General features: G+C 37.5%; 1 protein-coding gene across 1 annotated transcript; it reads right to left on the bottom strand.

Moving 5' to 3' along the window:
* Positions 1-225: 225 nt before the first annotated feature.
* On the bottom strand, positions 226-15396 carry dkk2 (dickkopf WNT signaling pathway inhibitor 2). The gene is made up of 4 exons (XM_055204522.2): positions 14904-15396; positions 3968-4118; positions 3713-3844; positions 226-2192 (listed from the first exon to the last, which is right to left on the bottom strand). The coding sequence occupies exons 1-4, from the start codon at positions 15066-15068 to the stop codon at positions 1942-1944; spliced, it is 699 nt and encodes a 232-aa protein (XP_055060497.1). The 5' UTR covers positions 15069-15396; the 3' UTR covers positions 226-1941.
* Positions 15397-18688: the final 3292 nt, after the last annotated feature.

The following is an 18688-nucleotide window of genomic DNA, read 5'->3' as shown; positions in this document are numbered from 1 at the left end:
TTTTTAAGAGCTGTCAATTGTAAAACCCTTTTTGGTTTTTATCTCATTATGCTACTGGTATGAGGTGGGAAATTATTATTCCTTAAAAGTTCACCACTAAGCTTAACACATAAAATAAATGTAACACATAAAATAAATGTAATCTAAACCGTTTTTTTAACGCGCAAATGGTTCTATTTTGTTTGAGCATACAGGTTTCATTCATAATAAATAGTATTCAGACCAAGCTTTGTAATACAAAATACATTCTTTAATCTGTGTAAATCACTGTAAATACACAATGAGACAAAATCAGAATGACACAGTTACAACATAGAAGTCATGAGCTACCCAATAAAAAAACAGACATTTAAACAAATACAACGTGAGCTCTGGAAGAAGTGTGATCTGAAAATAATTTAATGTTAAAAGATTTTTTGTTTATATATTTGCAGAGTAAAACCATAGAGGTCGATGACCTCGCACTGCTATGACAAAGTTAATGTAAAAAAAGTTTAATGTCTTTATGGATCCTTTCTTACCAATATATACATGATATACAACTGCTTTTTAAATACACTTTGAAATATTTGCATGTTATTTACAATATAAGAGCTTATAAGCATTTGTATTCCATTTCATTTGAGCTAAAATGCAGAGAAATATAAATTTAAAGAACAAAAGCACGGCCTCTGACTTGTAAAAACACATTTGCGAAACATTCATTCACCACTCGTATTGTAAACAACTGCCCTTGATAACCAAATCATCTTGGTATAAAATAAACTCTACTAAGATTATAGACTAAATCTGAACTAATAATCATATTTCTTAGGAGAAGTATTCGTATGGAACTAACGTAAAAAGCGTAAAAAAAATCGTTCTTCCGTTCGGGTGCTACATTCACATACGATTCTATTTTTTATACAAAGTGCACTTATAGAAGGGCAGATGTCTGGCTTTTTAAGAAAAAAACCATGTAAATTAACTAAAAGTGAAAGTTTTCCGTTCGTCCACTTTAACTAGCACATAACAGTACACCATTATTTCCCCTGGCAACACGCACCTAGTACAAAGATAACTTTATATACTGGCTGTAAAACCCATTACATGAAGTGTTCCTCTTAACGCGTCCCTTGTTGAATCTAGAAATATGTATTTGGTTAATCCTATCTTGATGGCCAATAACAATTTCACCACTAAATTTAAAAGCCAACCATTTTGCTTCCTTCTCCAATTGCACATGTCTGGGATAATAAAAACTCCATACAATTTGCAATTTCCATTTTTTTCCCCGTAACAAGTAGTGGTTATATTTTAAATGTAAAAACTACCACGCGTTACTAAAAATAAAAGCAAATGACAGCCTTTTTTGAGACAAATAAAGGAACTTCAATAAAAAAAGACGGCAGGGTAAATCCACTCCAATGTTGACATGTTGTCATATTCCTCCACAATCCGTTTCAACCACTAAATGTGCCAAAACTGAGCTGGATCCAGAAGATTTATACCAATTGTGATCTACTGTTTTCTAAATAAAATCATCCTTTATATATTGTAAAGACAAGTCTGTGAAATATAACCTTGATATCTTTAAAATTGAATGAGTAAAGTCATGGCAAAGATTGAAATCAATGAATGAAATCCAACTTTGATGCGCCAACTCTCAAAATTTGAGAGACATCTTAAATGAATCAGAGCTTGTACCGAAGTGATCAGTGATAAATATGGCTTGTACATCAATTTACCTCGCTACAGTGACACGTGCATCAAATAATATTGTCCACGTAAGTATTCGTCAGTTCGTACCGATCCTTAACTGACCCCGTACTGGCACACGTCCATCTGCGTTCACTCTTTATCACAGTCGAGTCAGTCCTGGAAAAAAGGAGCCACCGCCCGCTCCGTGCCCAGCGGTGTGCGGGGCCCCAAGGTGCGGCTTGTTAGCAGGGACCTCCTGTCTCAGATCCTCTGGCAGACGTGCAGCCTGGATCTGGAGAAGGAAGTGGCGTCCTTCCACACCTTGCAGGCGAGACCCTTTGCACAGTCGCAGCGTTGGAAGATCTCCAGGCCGTGCGAACCCTTCTTGCGTTGTTTCGTGCACACTTCGCCTTGACGTAGCACCGGCTTGCAGATTTTCGTCCAGAAGTGACGAGCGCAACAGTGGCCCTCGGAGCAGTCGGAAGATCGCAGACAAGGGTCGCCCTCGTGACCTTCAGGGTTGAAGGTGAAATGTCAGTACAATATAACCAATGCAGAGGTGGTACATATAGCCTCATTACTGAGAAAATAATACCAGTGTAAGTATCACATCATTTTAGGATACTTACAAAACATATTTTCTGATTTTCCTGTAATCATTTGCAAGGCCTGTTTATAAACCCTGTTGGACCCCTTGCTGGAGCAAATTATTCCCTGATATTTTCGGCCCATTTGAAGTGAACTTGATACGCTTGACTGAGAGTTTATTTTATTCCCTAAAGAATAAATTAGTGTAGCAACGTTTTATTATACTGTGTGTATGTAACTTACGCAAGTTTTTCTTTTTGGGGTAAAACCTGCGCATGAAAAATTTTCCTGCCAATGTTTTTTTAACACAGAAAGTGGGTTTCCTGTGACAAAACCACAGTTTCCTGTATGGTGTTCCCAATGCCAGTCTGATTATTATTGTCTGTGATGAAGAAGGACACCAGGTTCCAATGGATTGCAATCTTATATGTGGATATGTGGTTAAATTACGCACTGCCAGTCATCACAAAACATAGCTTTGTGAGTTTCTCAGTATTTTTCACTGAGAATACTTTTCATTTTATTGCTTTTATTTGATGTTGTCCTTGTAAAAGGCTTGTTACGAGATCAATTGCAAAACCTTGACTTTATTCACAAAATCTTATAGTCATATACGAGTACTGATATCGGTCTGCATTTACCAATTTTTCTTTCATAAACTACAGGAAAATTTATATATTATACTCATGATCAGCTTTAAGGGTGCTACAAATGCTTCAAATTGTGTGGTTTAATTTACGCACAAGTGTGACCATGTCATCGGCACACATTCCATTAAAGCAAAATAATACATAGTGCGGGAACAGCAATGCATTGCACTCCATTGCTCACGGCCTCCCACTGCGGTTAAATCTTCCAGATATACGAGCTGCGTGTAATTACAGGCAAATTTGTGGGCTGCCGTCCATCTGACATGAATAACCACATCCAGTAAATTCAGCAAATTAACTCATCGCAAACAAACTTGATAAATGACTGTAAATGAGATCTGCTCTCTGGAGGAATCAAATCTTTTAAGATGTTTTTTTTGTGGCTCTCAGTAGCAAGTATACGAGATATCCATGAAACAATTTTGTGCATTTAATTTGTCGATATATCTGAGAAATAATAAGAATTTACAGTACTTTTGAAATTTTTGATTTATAATATCTGACTAAACACATTTCTGCCAATTTTCTTTTTCCAAAATGCTAGAATGTTGTCTTTAATTTTAAATCACATTCACCCGTCGAAAAACATAATCAAGAATCAATCCACATCTCAATCATAAGGCCATTTCGAACCTAACTTGGCCCGAAAGCTGCAAAGTTAACCTGCAGTATTCCTCAAACCAAGCATTTGGTGATGCAAGATGCTCTCCAACCTCTCAGAGAGTAACATCTAAATAAACCTTGGCTTTGTCCACAAGTTCTGGTTTGCAGAATGTGATTTGGCAGTTCCTCACCTTTAAGAGAAATCTTGGCTTGAGCTTTTCCATTCCTCCTCCAGCTTTTGTCTTTGATAGAAAATTTGTTATGCTCATCCAAAGGCGATTTATGTGAGGACAGGACGCTCTCGGAAACCGGGATACAGATATCTAAAGGGGAAAATGTAGCATTTCTCTATAAATTCACAGCAATAGTTCACCAGAAGTTAGCAATGGAAAATCAATCTCTTATCATTTAAATTGATATAATCCCCTATCAAGTACAGTACGTACAGTTACTGCAGTGGTTGCCAGGGCAACACATATTGTCTCTGTGGCAACGCTTCTTCCTTCTGCGACAGGTGAGGCAGCGAGACGGGGCGTGATGCGGGCTGTGGCAGTAACTTCCCACCATGCATTCTTGATCACTACTGCATGGGTAACCCTAAGAAGAAAACGAGAAAATAAAGACAAAGCAGATGACGTCTCGTCCATTTCCACCAAAAACTGTTTTTACAAATCTATTTGGCACTAAACATATATGATTATACAGTACTCTGCTTTTGTTTGTCTGAAAGAAATAATAAAGATTCACATATATTATCTGCTTTTAATTGAAATAATTAAGTAAGAGACAGAAAAAATAGCCAATATTTCAAGGATGCTTTGACCAGCCTACTGAGAAACAACTACTATATACAATTTTAAACCTTGTAAAAAAAATGTGTAGTCTATAGTTAGGATGTTTAAAAAAGAATGCCATAAATAGATTAATTCCTATTGGCACACTAAAGCAAAAATATAAATAAATCTTAAAAACAGTATTTTGCACATCCAAGCAAGCAATTACGCACTTAAAAGACTTCTAATATCTGTCCAAATACAATACTTGTCTGTCAGTGAAATTTTTATAGACGTCTAACCATAGCCCAAAAATAAATGAAATAAAATAAACCAAACACATTGTCATCACTGTTGCCTACATGATGTAATATCATACATCTGTGAAGTTATTTTGACAAAAACTACATTTAACCAAATTCATGTTTATTTTGGTTAGAAGTGTCGGAGCTGATGGTGTAGCGTGCAGCGCTCCAACATGTGGTGCTTTCGCACTTTCGACGACCCGAGTTCGATTCCCGACTCGTGGTCAAAAATATATATATATTTTGGTTAGAAGTGCGTACTCATAGCTGGACTATATCGGGTCTACAGTTAACCTACAGGTTGAAATGACGGCTATTGCTTGCCGGGATGCGTGTTTATATTATAATATGTCTTTCAATACATGTTGTGTTCCAGTAAAAAGAAAAACAATAGATTTTAGGGCTATACATTTTTAGTATTGTATTATATGAATATGAATTCTCACTATGAGGGTCCACAAAAAAGATCAAAACTCTCGTGACACAAGATCCTTGGGATTTAAACCACAAAAAAACATGGAAAACTATTGTATCCTATGTTTGAATCTCATTATTCCAGCTATGGATCTCCAGTAACCTCCATCACTCATCTCCCAGTCACCATTTATCGTATTTTCGTGTGACGTTACAAACTCTGGATGAAATTACACGCAAACAATTTAACTCTGAGTTTCTCATCAAACCTTTCCTTGATACGTTTAAATGATGTATCCTGTCTGGAAGATGCTGGGAATGTTTGTATCCTGACCAACCTAATATGGCAGCATCGACCAGTGGTATAAATTGGACGTGGGACTTCGACCAGTGGTATAAATTGGACGTGGGACTTCGACCAGTGGTATAAATTGGACGTGGGACTATCTATTTCTCCGACTATTGAAAGATGAAGGGAATGTTCAAAAAACATTATTGAGATTTGGCATAAAATCAGCACCGGATACATGCAGAGATGTTAAATAGTTCCTTTAAAGGATTCTGCATACCAGAGATAGTATTGATGGACCATCATTGTCATAAATCAAGTCTTCAGTGCTTCAATAATGAAAACTGACAAGTAATGTTTCAGATGTCGACCCTCATCTTGACTTCATTTGATAATGTTTTACCCAACAAAGCCTTCAGACAGGAGAACTAGATTTTTTGGACAACCCTGCCTATTCTTAAAGAGAACCTTGAGAGTTATTATCTAGACCCACCGTTAAAAAATATTTCAATTGTACAGACAATATTGTGAAGCCGTCCTCTTATGTGAAGATTTGGGGCTGTACTGTACTTTAAAATAATGATGCCTACATTATTTGTCCTAAAGGTTGTTTGTCAACCAACTAAAGTTTACAGTGTTTCAAAAATTGAAGCCAAGCCTAACTTAAAAATAGTAAACGCAATTAACAGTTTTACTTTCGTTTACATTTATAGTATCATATGTAAGCCTGAAAGGCACAAGAATTAACCTAGTAAATGTTAGGTAAAGAACTTACTATTCTTTTTATTTCTAAATTACTCCTTATTTACAAGCAACATGGACAGTTTAAAGATTTTGAAAAATTTTAAATAAGAAGATATGCTATAAAATCACAACTATTACAAATCTACAAACTAAATCTGCTAGTTGTAATGCAATTTTCGCTAATTTTGTTTTACGGACAAATTGTCTAATGCTGTCCTGGGCATTTTTTATTAGCATACCTTTGAGGTTTAACCAGGTTAAACCTCTGGCTTGCATCTAGCTGCCAAGGTCCATTACAAGTGATTTAACTACACACTTTGATTTAATTCTTCTAATTCTGACTTTAATTCTCCTTGATGTACTGTAAGGAAATACTGGTCAATCTGAAGCATGTTTACACGCCATATCAATTACAAACCCTGGTACGGCAACCAGTTAATGAAGATTTACTGAGCTTACATCACCATAACAAACCTCAAACCTAAAACATGTGTCCTGACTAAAGAAGAGTATCTCAACATCTAATAACGTTGGAAGAAATTCCTCCGAAATGCATGCGCTTTGTAGATCGACGGGGTTTAAGGCAATCTTCCTTTCTTGCATGTAACGGAGTTTGTTACATTGAAAACACATGATGAAATCGGGCCAAACCACCAATAATACATTTGCAAGAGAAATTGGGAACAAAAGAAGCCCATAAAATTTTTAAATACTAAAAAGTCACTGACCTTAAAATTCACTGCTCGCTCGCTGCATCATTAGAGAGTTACAGAGTACATTAAATTTGCGGATGAATGATGTAGCGTGTAAAACAGACAGTTCTGCAACGATGTGACTGCCACACAGACCCTAAAATCAACTTTGCTGAAAAAATTCCCACATTTTTAAGTCGTTCTCATATGCACCACAAAACCAGAAAACATGCAAGTATGACATAACTTTATTTTTCTGTAAAACATAACTGTATGGGTTTTTTTGTGTTTTTGGTGCACACACGGAAAGTAAAGCATGCCATAGTCAGCTACAAACTAGATTTTTTTTATTTTATTATAAAATTAATTAATTCATCAACCGTCTATCCCACTTACTGTTGTTGGGGGCTGCAGCACGTACTGAAGTCTATCGGACTATCTCGGGCCGATACAGGGAATCACCCTTGACATGCCCATCACATTATAAAATTCATATTTAAATATATTAAACAAACTTGTGTAATGACTAAAAACAAGGCATAAAAATCCTAGAGGCTTCTCTTCAGTATGCCAGCTGTATCAGAAGATCATATGGAGACCTTTTGTTAAGTAGGTAAAGTAATTTCATACATTTTCGTCAATACTTTCAACGTCTCAAACTGTTGACTTTTCATTTGTAAAAGTCAAACTTTCACAAACTCTTCTCAAACTTTTCTCATTAAATCCTGTCCAGACAAAATTATCCCAGCTATATTTTTCAGATTAGATCCGTTAAACTGTGCTGGGTTGTTTTAACCCAAAATGCTGCACTCTTAGAAAAAATTGTCAAAATATATACCAACGCCAACATGATCTCACGGCAAGTTGTGTTTTTTATTCATTTTTATTATACATTTATTTGTGTCCATGGCACGAAATTCTGCTTTTTTCATGTATTGAGCATGAATGTCTTTTTCGTGACACTCAGCACGAATTTCTATAAATAGTTTCTTGTGTCGGTGGCATGACTTTCTTTTTCGTGTCATTTTATGTATTGTTTTCTCATAGTTTTTTCCTATTTTTAAATCATTGTCACTTGGGGTTAGATTTGGGGTTTGGGTTAGAATGTCTTAAAATGTAACAGAAAGGGATCCTAACCCTATCCCCAAGCAACAATGGTAAGAAAATAAGAAAAAACTATGAGAAAACAATACATAACATAACATGAAAAAGAAATTCGGGCTCAAGGCACAAAAAAGCTGAATTTGTGCCATGGACATGAATAAATAAAAAAAAAAATTGTGACTATAACAAAATTCTAATTCACACCATGACGACACATTTCCATGTCAACTACCCATATATATCTGTATCTAATGGTACATATTAGGACCTTTAGAAAAAATGTTTATTAATTTATTCGTGTCCATGGCACGAAATTCTGCTTTTTTGCGTGCCTTGAACACAAATGTATTTTTCATGTCACTGGCAGGCAATTTCTACGAATAGTTTTTCATGTCCGTGGCACGACTTTCTTTTTTGTGTCATTTTATGTATTGTTTTCTCATTTTTCCTCCTATTTTTAAATCATTGTCGCTTGGGGTTAAATGTGAGGTTGGGGTTAGAATGTACTTTTATGTATTGGTTTCTACTTGCTTTTCTCGCCTAGAGTTGGGTTTTGGGTTAGGATGTCTAAAGATTTAACAGAAAGGGATCCTAACCCTATCCCCAAGTGACAATGGTAAGACAATAGGAAAATAATAGAAAACAATACATAAAATGCCACGAAAAAGAAATTTGGGCTCAAGGTACAAAAAAGCTGAATTTTGTGCCATGGACACGAATAAATTAATCAATTTTTTTGTGACTATAACATGACTTTCCGTGAGATCAGTCTGACCCCACTACCCTTTTAAAAGGTCCTAATATGTACCATTAGATACAGATATATATGGGTAGTTGACATGTAAATGTGTCGTCATGGTGTGAATTAGAAACATTTTTGGAAAAAAAACCCTCATAATATACAAATAGCTTGAGAAATATTTATCTTAATGTTAAAGTTAGAGTTGTGTCTATGTTCTCAATTTTTGCTATGTCACACCATCTGAACCATTTATTTGTCAACTACCCATATACATTTGGTACCAATATGTACCTTTAAAATACTATTATGTATCTTTGATGGTACCAGTATGCACCTCTGAGGTGCAAATATGAACTCTTTAGGTACAAATGTGTACTTTGTAGTGACAGCTAGGGTACTTATTTTGACCATTTTGTCTGACAGTGTCAGTTGTTACCACGTGGTAACCTATGGTTGGCTGAAAATGGACAGTTTAGGTTAATTTGAACTAGAGATGCACCGATATATCGGCCAGTAATCGGTATCAGACGATAAAAGCAGGAAAGTGCAATGGATTTGAGCTCTGTGTATAGAAAATGTAACATCACTAGTTTAATGTTTAATATTAATGGTCATTGTATGAATAAATAAAATTCAGAAAATTGAATCTTCAGAACTTATATAATACAAGTTTATGTAACCACAAAACTATCGGTATTGAAAGAAACTAGTCTGAATAATTGGCTATGGGTATCAGTGGAAAAATGTTATATCGGTGCATCTCAAATTTGATCCCATCCGTTGAACCCATCTTTTTATAAAGTTTGTGTCAGCATTTTTCCTCTTTGGATCTCAGTAAGGATGCTTGAGCTTTAAAACAATAAAATGCTCCCTTATAGGTTAGAAAATGAATGAGATCATCCTAATGTCAGAAACGTATTTTTAGATTCACCCGTACATCAAAGGCTTCAATCTAGATTATCACAGACTGTAAACCACCACATAACCGTGTCTGCGCATAATCTGGTCATCTCGCCAAGATTTTAATGGCCCAGCTAATGCTTAGATATGACTCGTTGATCCTCACACTGTGTTTTTATGCCTCTCCTGCATTCGAGTATAAGATAAGTGACATTGTGATAAGCGACAGAGACAGACAGAGATGAGGGAAGCCCTGTGCCAGCACTTGCTAGCAATAAAAGTTGGACTTTGAAGACTTTGAGCCAACGTGCCATGCCTTTGAAATCATCTCCCTATCTGTCTATTCCCTCATCCTTTCAATCCGTTCGGGAGTTATGTCAGGTAATACCAAAACTACGTCAAGTCTTTTCTTGTTAGTACAACAGGTCTGACAGCGGGTGTCAGAGTTGAAGAGGTTAATTTGAAAATTGACAAATTTTAGAATGACTTTATATTTGGTATGGCCTTTGCTTTACTTGTGGACTAAACAAATCTGTGCTTAACATCAATTTACAAATTGGAAATTTGGAACAAATTGGAAATTTGGAACAAATTGGAAATTTGGAACAAATTGGAAATGATTTATAACTTACATTTTTCTTCACTTCACATTCAACTTTTTTATTTTACAGGTGCTGAAAAAATACAGTTTTTCAATAAGCTCCTAAACTTGATTGATTTACCTTAAATGCATACAAAACAATATAAAATAAAAATAAAAGGACTATAAAATCAGTTTCATTCTTAAACTGGGTTAAACCACATTGGGAGTCTTCATTTGATCTTATTCTGTCAACAGCCTATGAAAATCTGAATAGAGTTTTCACACATTAAAGCCATGTCTTACACATAAGTTCCTGTTGGGCCCCAGGGCCCGGCTTAACTTGACCTTGCGAAGCAAAGCTGACACTCGACACCATGAATGGTGTTGGTGAATTGAGAGGATTTTCAAGAGTAAAATAAACTATGTCACTGAATAAACAAACCCTATCCACCCTCAAAGGGCACGGCCCTGTGCGTATCAAATCACACAGGAAATCTCTTACACTGTTTCAAGTTTATCTCACAACGTATCTGGAACAATTCACAGAAATATGGAGAAAATAAATTGAACAATTAGTCACAAATAAAGGTGACTGCTTCCTTAAAGTCGTTCTAGAAAGATTCTTTACATTTCGGGTATAAATAAAATGCATTTTTTATTATTATCATCATATTTATTCATATTTATCTTATTTTTTACTTTTAGTGCTACTGCAAAAAAATAACAAAAGCAGAAATACACATTATCATCATCATACTGCCACAAAAACGATGGGAAATGTGCTTACCTCATAACACGAAAAAAAATACTTTTAACAATGGCGGCTCGTGACTGCTCATACGAGGGGCGCAAATTCAAAATAAGTGTTTGGTGTGTTACTTGTGTTTTCAAAATATGGGTTTGTTGCGTCATGTTCATCGCGTGTTTTGGCAAAAAAAGTGCGTGCTGCACACCCGTCAAAAACATTTATGATAAAAGAGATGCTCACGTTCACAAAATACATGCAAGACACTCCCTTAAAGGAATAGTCTACTCATTTTCAATATTAAAATATGTTATTACCTTAACTAAGAATTGTTGATACATCCCTCTATCATCTGTGTGCGTGCACGTAAGAGCTGGAGCGCGCCGCGACACCTCGACAGCATCCAGCCCAGCCCCATTCATTCAATGCTGCCATTTAGAGATAAAGTTAGAAGTGACCAAACACATCAACGTTTTTCCTATTTAAGACGAGTGGTTGTGCGAGCAAGTTTGGTGGTACAAAATAAAACGTAGCGCTTTTCTAAGCGGATTTAAAAGAGGAACTATATTTTATGGCGTAATAGCACTTTTGGGAGTACTTGGACTCAGCGCAGTAACACCCTCCCTCTCCCATTATGAGAGTGAGAAGGAGAGTGGACTTTGCAGGCGAGTCGAAGTACTCCCAAAAGTGCTATTACGCCATAAAATATAGTTCCTCTTTTAAATCCGCTTAGAAAAGCGCTACGTTTCATTTTGTACCACCAAACTTGCTCGTATAACTACTCGTCTTAAATCGGAAAAACGTTGATGTGTTTGGTCACTTCTAACTTTATCTCTAAATGGTACCATTGAATGAATGGGGCTAAGCTAAATGCTATCGAAGCGTAGCAGCGCGCTCCAGCGCTTATGTGCACGCACACAGATGATAGAGGGATGTATCAACAATTCTTAGTTAAGGTAATAACATATTTTAATATTGAAAATGAGTAGACTATTCCTTTAAGTAAACTCTGATTACGTGTGAGATTATGCGAGTATTTGGCAAACGCAAGCGTCTCTTTTATCATTTTATCCTTCAGACGCATCTGCAGAAGGCACCCACCTCGACAAAACACGTGATGCACATAGGATCGCTTGACGCGCAGAACACATATTTTGAAATTACGAACCACACACATTACGGGCTACATACATGTTGTGACAAACTTCCCATCGAGCTCCCTCGAAAAAAGAAGTCACCGGCCACCACTGACTTTTAGCCAACTTTATTGATTGTTTTTATTTTGTCAATTCCACAATCAGACCAAAATCAGTCAAGTCAGAAAATTCCCGTCTTAGGCTAGTTTCCCACTCGGAATTCCGACATTGTGGCGCCATTAATCTGTGCTCATCTTGTAAATATTACATCACTTGGAGTCAGCATTGGTTAATGCTAATTAGCATCGAAACAATGTTCAATAAACATGGCTAATCAGATGACAACCTCGGAATTCTGGGAATGCTTTAATGCGGTAAGAAATCCCGTTGTGTCTCCTACACTTTCTTTTTGCTCATATAATGGACGTGAAGATAATTAGCCTGGTTAGCCACCACACCTTCGCCCGTTTTATTTCGGCCTCTAAGCTCGTTAGCATCACTAAACAGTCACTTAACCTCAGAGGGAACTGAAAGGGCGGCTAACCTCGCCAGTTTACAACCCGGACCAAACAATCCCACTCTCGTTAACAGAACCTCAGAGTCAAATTAAATACGAGGACCAAGTTTAAAGTCCCAACACTGCAATGCTGATATGAAACAGCTCTTGTTTCTTCTTCACCTCCATACACGAGGTTAACGCGGCAGACACACCCTGCCGGTGCCAATATCCTCCTTTTGGGTCACCCACAAATGGAAAAATATTCAATTTCTCTGAAACGATCAACCCCGCTGCTGCGTTATTTGTATGTGTACGTGTAAATAAAACAATGTGCGAAAAGCTGACATCCGATTGTCAAACATTACTAAAATAGTGGCTGTGTGCCAGCTCTTCTAAACTCCAAAACTATTCTCCATTAGAGGACGGATGTGCGAATCTGGGTGGCCGGTTCTTTTGCCTGCCTAATTTGAAGCGCTTGGTAGCGTGCAAGTGTGGGAGATTTATTGGGAGCTCGTGTTATAATCTCCTCCATATTCCTGAGAGTTAGGGGTCTTGGGAGGAAACATTCAGGCAGCTGTGTGGTGTCATGTAAAAATGAGAGGCATTCCTCAGTGTGTTACAAGAATTTCACTTACAGTACAATTTATTTCAATATACGAGTGAACTTTTTACAGTCCCTCCGGTGATTTAGCAGTTAAGCAGTCGAATAATTGTTTACAGTCAAGTTGTGAACCATTATACTGTGCATGTATTTGAACTTGTGGTGGTGGTCTAGGGTGCGACTGTTGGCTCAAAAACATTAGGAACAGATCAATTAGCATTAACCTGACAAATGCAGCCACATGTAGGACTCGGTTTACTCCCAAACCTGCGTTTCTTCTAGCCTATGAGGTGCACCGTTGTTATCTTACATTAATAACGTAATCTCAGGATCAGTTCTGATTCGGAGATACAACGAAAGTTACCTAACCAAAAACAGACCTGACCGAGTACTTATCTGCAACATCTGCAGCTGGAATCTCCGAAATGAGACAACACTCGCTCTGCTAGCAATCTACAGAGTTGTTAGCAATCTACATTTGGATAAGAAGCTAAATGTTGCATGACATTTAACTAATATTGGATTGTAGTGGTTTCCACATGTATGGCTGCGTGCTGTTCGTCCAGGTTTATGGAGATGGCGAAGTTGGGAGCAATTGTTTAAATGAGGGTCTGGCGGGTAACTTGGAGATCTTCCCACTCTGAAGAGGAAGCGAAAGGGAAAAATGTTCTCACATTACATTCTTTCTTTGCATCGAATCTTCCAATAAATCATGTCTGGTCTTAATTAAGCCAATGGCTGCGTTTTTATGGACGCTTTGAGAGATAACCAAGACCAAAACCCATTTTCTTATGACATTACAGTAATTTACACGTTAAGGTCCGAGAGGTTACGCCTGAACAGTGAGCATCTCATTGTAAATCTTAAGCAGCTTTAACATGGAAATTTGAGTACAGTAATTTTACAGGCATGCAATAATCTGTTTCATTTCTGAAAACTATGCTTGCATCATCATTTATCAATCAGAAATGACAAAAATGTTTCAGCCTTGAGGAATTTATATAAAATATCTCAAGATTCTCTTGCCTACTTAATAGATTGCTTAAGGACTTGACATGCGATCATGATATAAATTATTGCAATTTCAGTAAAACCATTTAAGGTTTTAATGGGGGAAAACACAATAAAGTAAAGGCTCAGCACCTCAGTACACTTGTAAGTGCTGAATGTACTTCATCAGCTAATGAAAGTGATTTCATTGAGTCATTAAGAGGCTTCTGATAAATATTTGGATAAAAAAGTGGATACAGGTTTTTCTACTCAGCGTAACCTCAAAAAATGTATTTTAGTGTAATCTTATAAAGCCAAGTTCGTATTATCCACCTCTGATTCTTGCTTCTCCAAAGATTCTTTCAGTGAAAAGTTCTTAAAAGACCATTTCTTTATCTTTTATAGTCTGTTGAACTTTTCACTACAATGGACCTTTTGTACAGAATTCTATAGATGTTAAAGGTTCTTTATGGACCATGCAGTCTAACAAAGAAACGTATTTTTAAGTGTGTACATTAAACACACTGTCTGGTTCCCTGGCAAGCGCTTTAACAGTGTAGTCACCAATCTCCTTTCATAATAATAAAGTTTTTAAAAGCTTCTGTTCCTTGTAACGCATTGCATTGCTGCGCAAAGGTCATCGTTGGTTTGATCCAAGAGATCATACATACTTACAAAAACTGTAAATGCTTTGGATAAACGCGTCTGCCGCATGCGTAAATGTCTAAATAAGATCCATTATTAATTATTTTTCTTAAAAATAGTATAAGGGACTAAAAAGTGTAGATAACGGTAATAAGTGACCTGCTGCATGAGAATATGGTGCACAGAAATAACGCGCGCACATAGGTGTGTGGTTTAGTACCTGAGCGCGCACGTTGTCTTTCCTCGGGATCTCGATGGTGCGGTTCGCGGTCAGCGGCTCCAGTGATTTGATGGCGTTCCCCTGCGCCTCGGTGCCGTCTCCCATCCGCACCGCTGCGATTACCAGCAACATCCAACAGCAGCGAGTCCGCGTAACGCTGAGCATCCTTTCACGGGCTGGCGGCTTTTTAAACAAGAAATACTGTCGGCTTCTTATCTTAGCCTATTTTGCGGTACAACCACACTTAGGCTTAAAAAAGTGTAAAATCCTCTCTAAAGTGTCCATCAAACTGTTTAATATCAGTGGGAAAAAACGCAACGTGCGCTTTAAATCGATACCGAAATGTTTGCAAAAAGATGGAGAAACCTTGAGGCGTCAGGATGCTGTGCACAAAAAATAACTGGAAATACGCGCGGAGAAAGAGATGAGAGTTATTTCCAGACCTCGTGTGTGCATGTGTGTGTTTGTAAAGCAGTCTGGTGTTTCATGTTGTGGGTTTGCGTCTTTTTATAGCATTTTCCTCCGCCCCCATCCTGTATTGACAAAAGATGAAACTGATCTGCGATGCGCCCCTGTTCGCGCGCGCACACACACATAGAGGAAACACTGACATTGAGGGTCTAGCTTTGGATGGCCATAAATTAAGTTAAAACCTAAAATGTAGCTGTGTGTCCATCTATCAATTTAAAGCTCGCTCTCTCTCTTTCTTTCTTTCTTTCTTTCTCTTTCTCTCTCTCATTCTCTGGCTCTCTCTGCCACTCTCCTTCTGTCCGTTTGTCCTATCTATCTATCTATCTATCTATCTATCTATCTATCTATCTATCTATCTATCTATCTATCTATCTATCTATCTATCTATCTATCTATCTATCTATCTATCTATCTATCTACAGGGTTCCCACGGGGAAAAATCCTTATTATTCCCTGTGTAGTGTAGGATAATATCATAAAATTTCTGGCCTTTTAAGCACACCTGCTAAACTGTTCGCTTTAAATGCTTTTATCTTCTATATGTGAATGTTGATTCATACCAAAATACTTTTTTGCATAGTTGTGTTTGAAAACGTTGCGGGTTACGTATGTAACTGTTGTTCCCTGAGAAGGGAACAAGACGCTGCGTCTCCCTTGCCATACTTCCTGCGTCCGTGTAACGCCGTCTTTGGCAATATTTCAGATAGCGATATACTTCCTGGCTCCCGCGCCACCCTGTCTTTGTTGTTAAGTCTCACCATTGGTTGAATCTGATATACACATTCAGACGCACTTACCCCTGGAGGCGTCCCCAAAGTGCCACCGCAGTGACGCAGCGCGAGTTCCCTCGAAAGGGAACTGTAACAATGTATCTTAAAAGGTAACACGATGCTCTAACTTGATATATGTCCCCACATTTAGTCCTTGAATTTGAGGGTATTGGACCTGGAAAGTCCTTGAAAGGTCCTTGAATTTGAAGTTAAGTAAGGTTTAGCTGACACTTCTCTCAACACACCTGTATTATCTATCTATCTATCTATCTATCTATCTGTTTTCACAAATGCATGGGTAACTTCAATCACACATTGCATCATGAATCTCGAAGCCCACGATTGAATTAGCTATAACAGGAGAATATGAATATGTGTGGTTACGTTATAATTTGTGACGCATGGGCTTTATGATGATGAAATCATAGGAGCAGAGTTTTTTGGCAGACAATGCAACTGCAACAACAACCGCCTCACTGGTTAGATCGTGCCTGAGTTGTGGAAAATCGGGGGCATGAAAGTAAAGCGCAGGTTCGGGGGAGAATAAGAAGTGGAAAAGTAAATAAAAGCTCACGAAGAACTCTGGGTGGCGTTTTGAAATTCTGTCATCATGATGGTATTCCTGATCTAACCGAGCTTTGATCGCCGCACACGGGCCACATTAGAGACCGGAGGCTTTATCGACTCGAGCCATCTCCGATGCAATGAGCAAAGACAAATTTACAGCAGAAACCAGCTGTTGTTGTTTCCTTCGATTTTATTGAAATTTGGCCTAAGTCATTACAGAACGGGTGCCAGCTTCAACGTGGTAGGTAAAGTCTATGGACCTGAGTCACGTCTGGAACAACTCCAGTAGAAATTGTGCCAGCTTGAGGTATATTAGAGAAACAGTACTCCACCCATCTGAAAGTGTGTGTCTTATGTTATTACTTCGGTTACATCATACCGTATGCCAAAACCTACTATCTCCTTTGCGTCAAATTGGCAGTCACATGCGTTCATATTGTACCACATTTTGCCTAACATAAACACACGGTAGGTCACTATTTGCATATGTTTGGATACTGGCACACGTTCAAAAACCATACCAAACTGATCTTGCACAAATGTCAACATTCAAATCTAGCACGTTGGGTCATAAAGAGACAAACCCAGTCATTGGGTTAATTATCCCAAATACTGTTTATAGTTACTCAACAAGGACTTAAAACAACCCAGCATAGGTTAAAATACATCCCAACAGGTTGGGTTTGTCTCTTTTTGACCCAATGATGGGTTAAAAATAATCCAGCATTTTTTGTGTATTTAAGGTGGCCAGTGGAAACACATCACTGTTTCATGAAGACATGTGATGACAACAAAGCATTGTTTCAGATGTTTTATTGCGTGGTCTTTAATGTAGCATGTAATTCAATGTATATATTGCTACTAGTCCAACAAATTTGCACAAAAATGGACCATGGTCTTATTATAGAAGGGGGATTGATTACCATTTGTAATTATTTTAACTACCTTATCTTATATTGTTAGCATTAAAAAAAAACTTTTTAATAAAATTATTAGTTGGACATTTTATGCATCTTTATTTGAGCTCAAAGCGTATCGAAATCGCACGCCCCCCATATATTCTGGTGCCCCCTAAAGGGGGCCCGGACCCCAGGTTGGGAACCATTGCTCTAAAATACCATTTCTTTGATATCGTTTTAAGAGTGGGTGTTAGTCATTTGTTAAATTCTTGGTTTACACACCCAAATCTTTAACTACCAAGTCACACCACCCCAACCGTGAACGTCTTATTTCTAACATATTCCAGCTGCTCATTCACTGATGTTGACTCACAAAACAACACAATCTGAGACGACGGCGTGCCGTGTTACGTTACCGGACAACCATGTCGCTTACTACCCCTGGAAACGTTTATCGGTGCATAGTTTCGATCTTAGACGTATGAAACAGGTGCACATCACCGCTGGCCCACATCAAGTCTGCAAAAAAGCAATTTCCCGTTGCATTTTTCCACATCGACTGCATTTGTACGCCTGCAGTTTTGATACCGAGTTACGCCTCGAGTTTTCCAAAACCGTGATGTTTGTTGTTTTTGACAAATAATGAAAACCACGTGTGGGTTTAATGCGTTTCACTTCCGCAAATCAATTATCCATAAAGTACTGATAGGAGTCACGGACGGATAACTGGATATGCAAAAAAGAAGCGTTTTAACGTTTGCCAACAACGAAGCTGGAAAAATGGAAAACGAACGTGATATGAATTCTGTAAACAAAAGATTAAGTGGCAGATGTATTACTCACATTTTAAATGGTACATCATTAGTCTTATTTACAGGATTAGTGTATGTTTAAAAACAATATTTACAGTAATATAAACTTAAAATAATGCATAAGAAAATAAAAAACCAAACAGTTCAAAGCTACAGAAAAAACCCTCATTTTGTGTATTAGCAAAAAAGTTAGTATATAAAGTAATAAAAATTAGTTTCAATACATTTTTCTCACTTTCTATAACAAGTGATGTTTTGTTTATTCT

The sequence above is a fragment of the Misgurnus anguillicaudatus genome, chromosome 3 (genome assembly GCF_027580225.2).
Source record: "Misgurnus anguillicaudatus chromosome 3, ASM2758022v2, whole genome shotgun sequence".
Lineage (NCBI taxonomy): Eukaryota > Metazoa > Chordata > Actinopteri > Cypriniformes > Cobitidae > Misgurnus > Misgurnus anguillicaudatus.
Note: the sequence above shows the minus strand (reverse complement) of the source record. Positions and strands in the feature narration are given on the sequence as shown.

Bases quoted from the DNA above. Each gene is read 5' to 3' on its own strand.
- dkk2 (XM_055204522.2), bottom strand. From the start codon at position 15,068: ATGCTCAGCGTTACGCGGACTCGCTGCTGTTGGATGTTGCTGGTAATC. The intron at 4,119-14,903 runs GTACTAAACCAC...TTTTCTTCTTAG, and splicing joins AAGACAACGTGCGCGCTCAG to GGTTACCCATGCAGTAGTGA. The intron at 3,845-3,967 runs GTACGTACTGTA...TTTCCCCTTTAG, and splicing joins TGGCAACCACTGCAGTAACT to ATATCTGTATCCCGGTTTCC.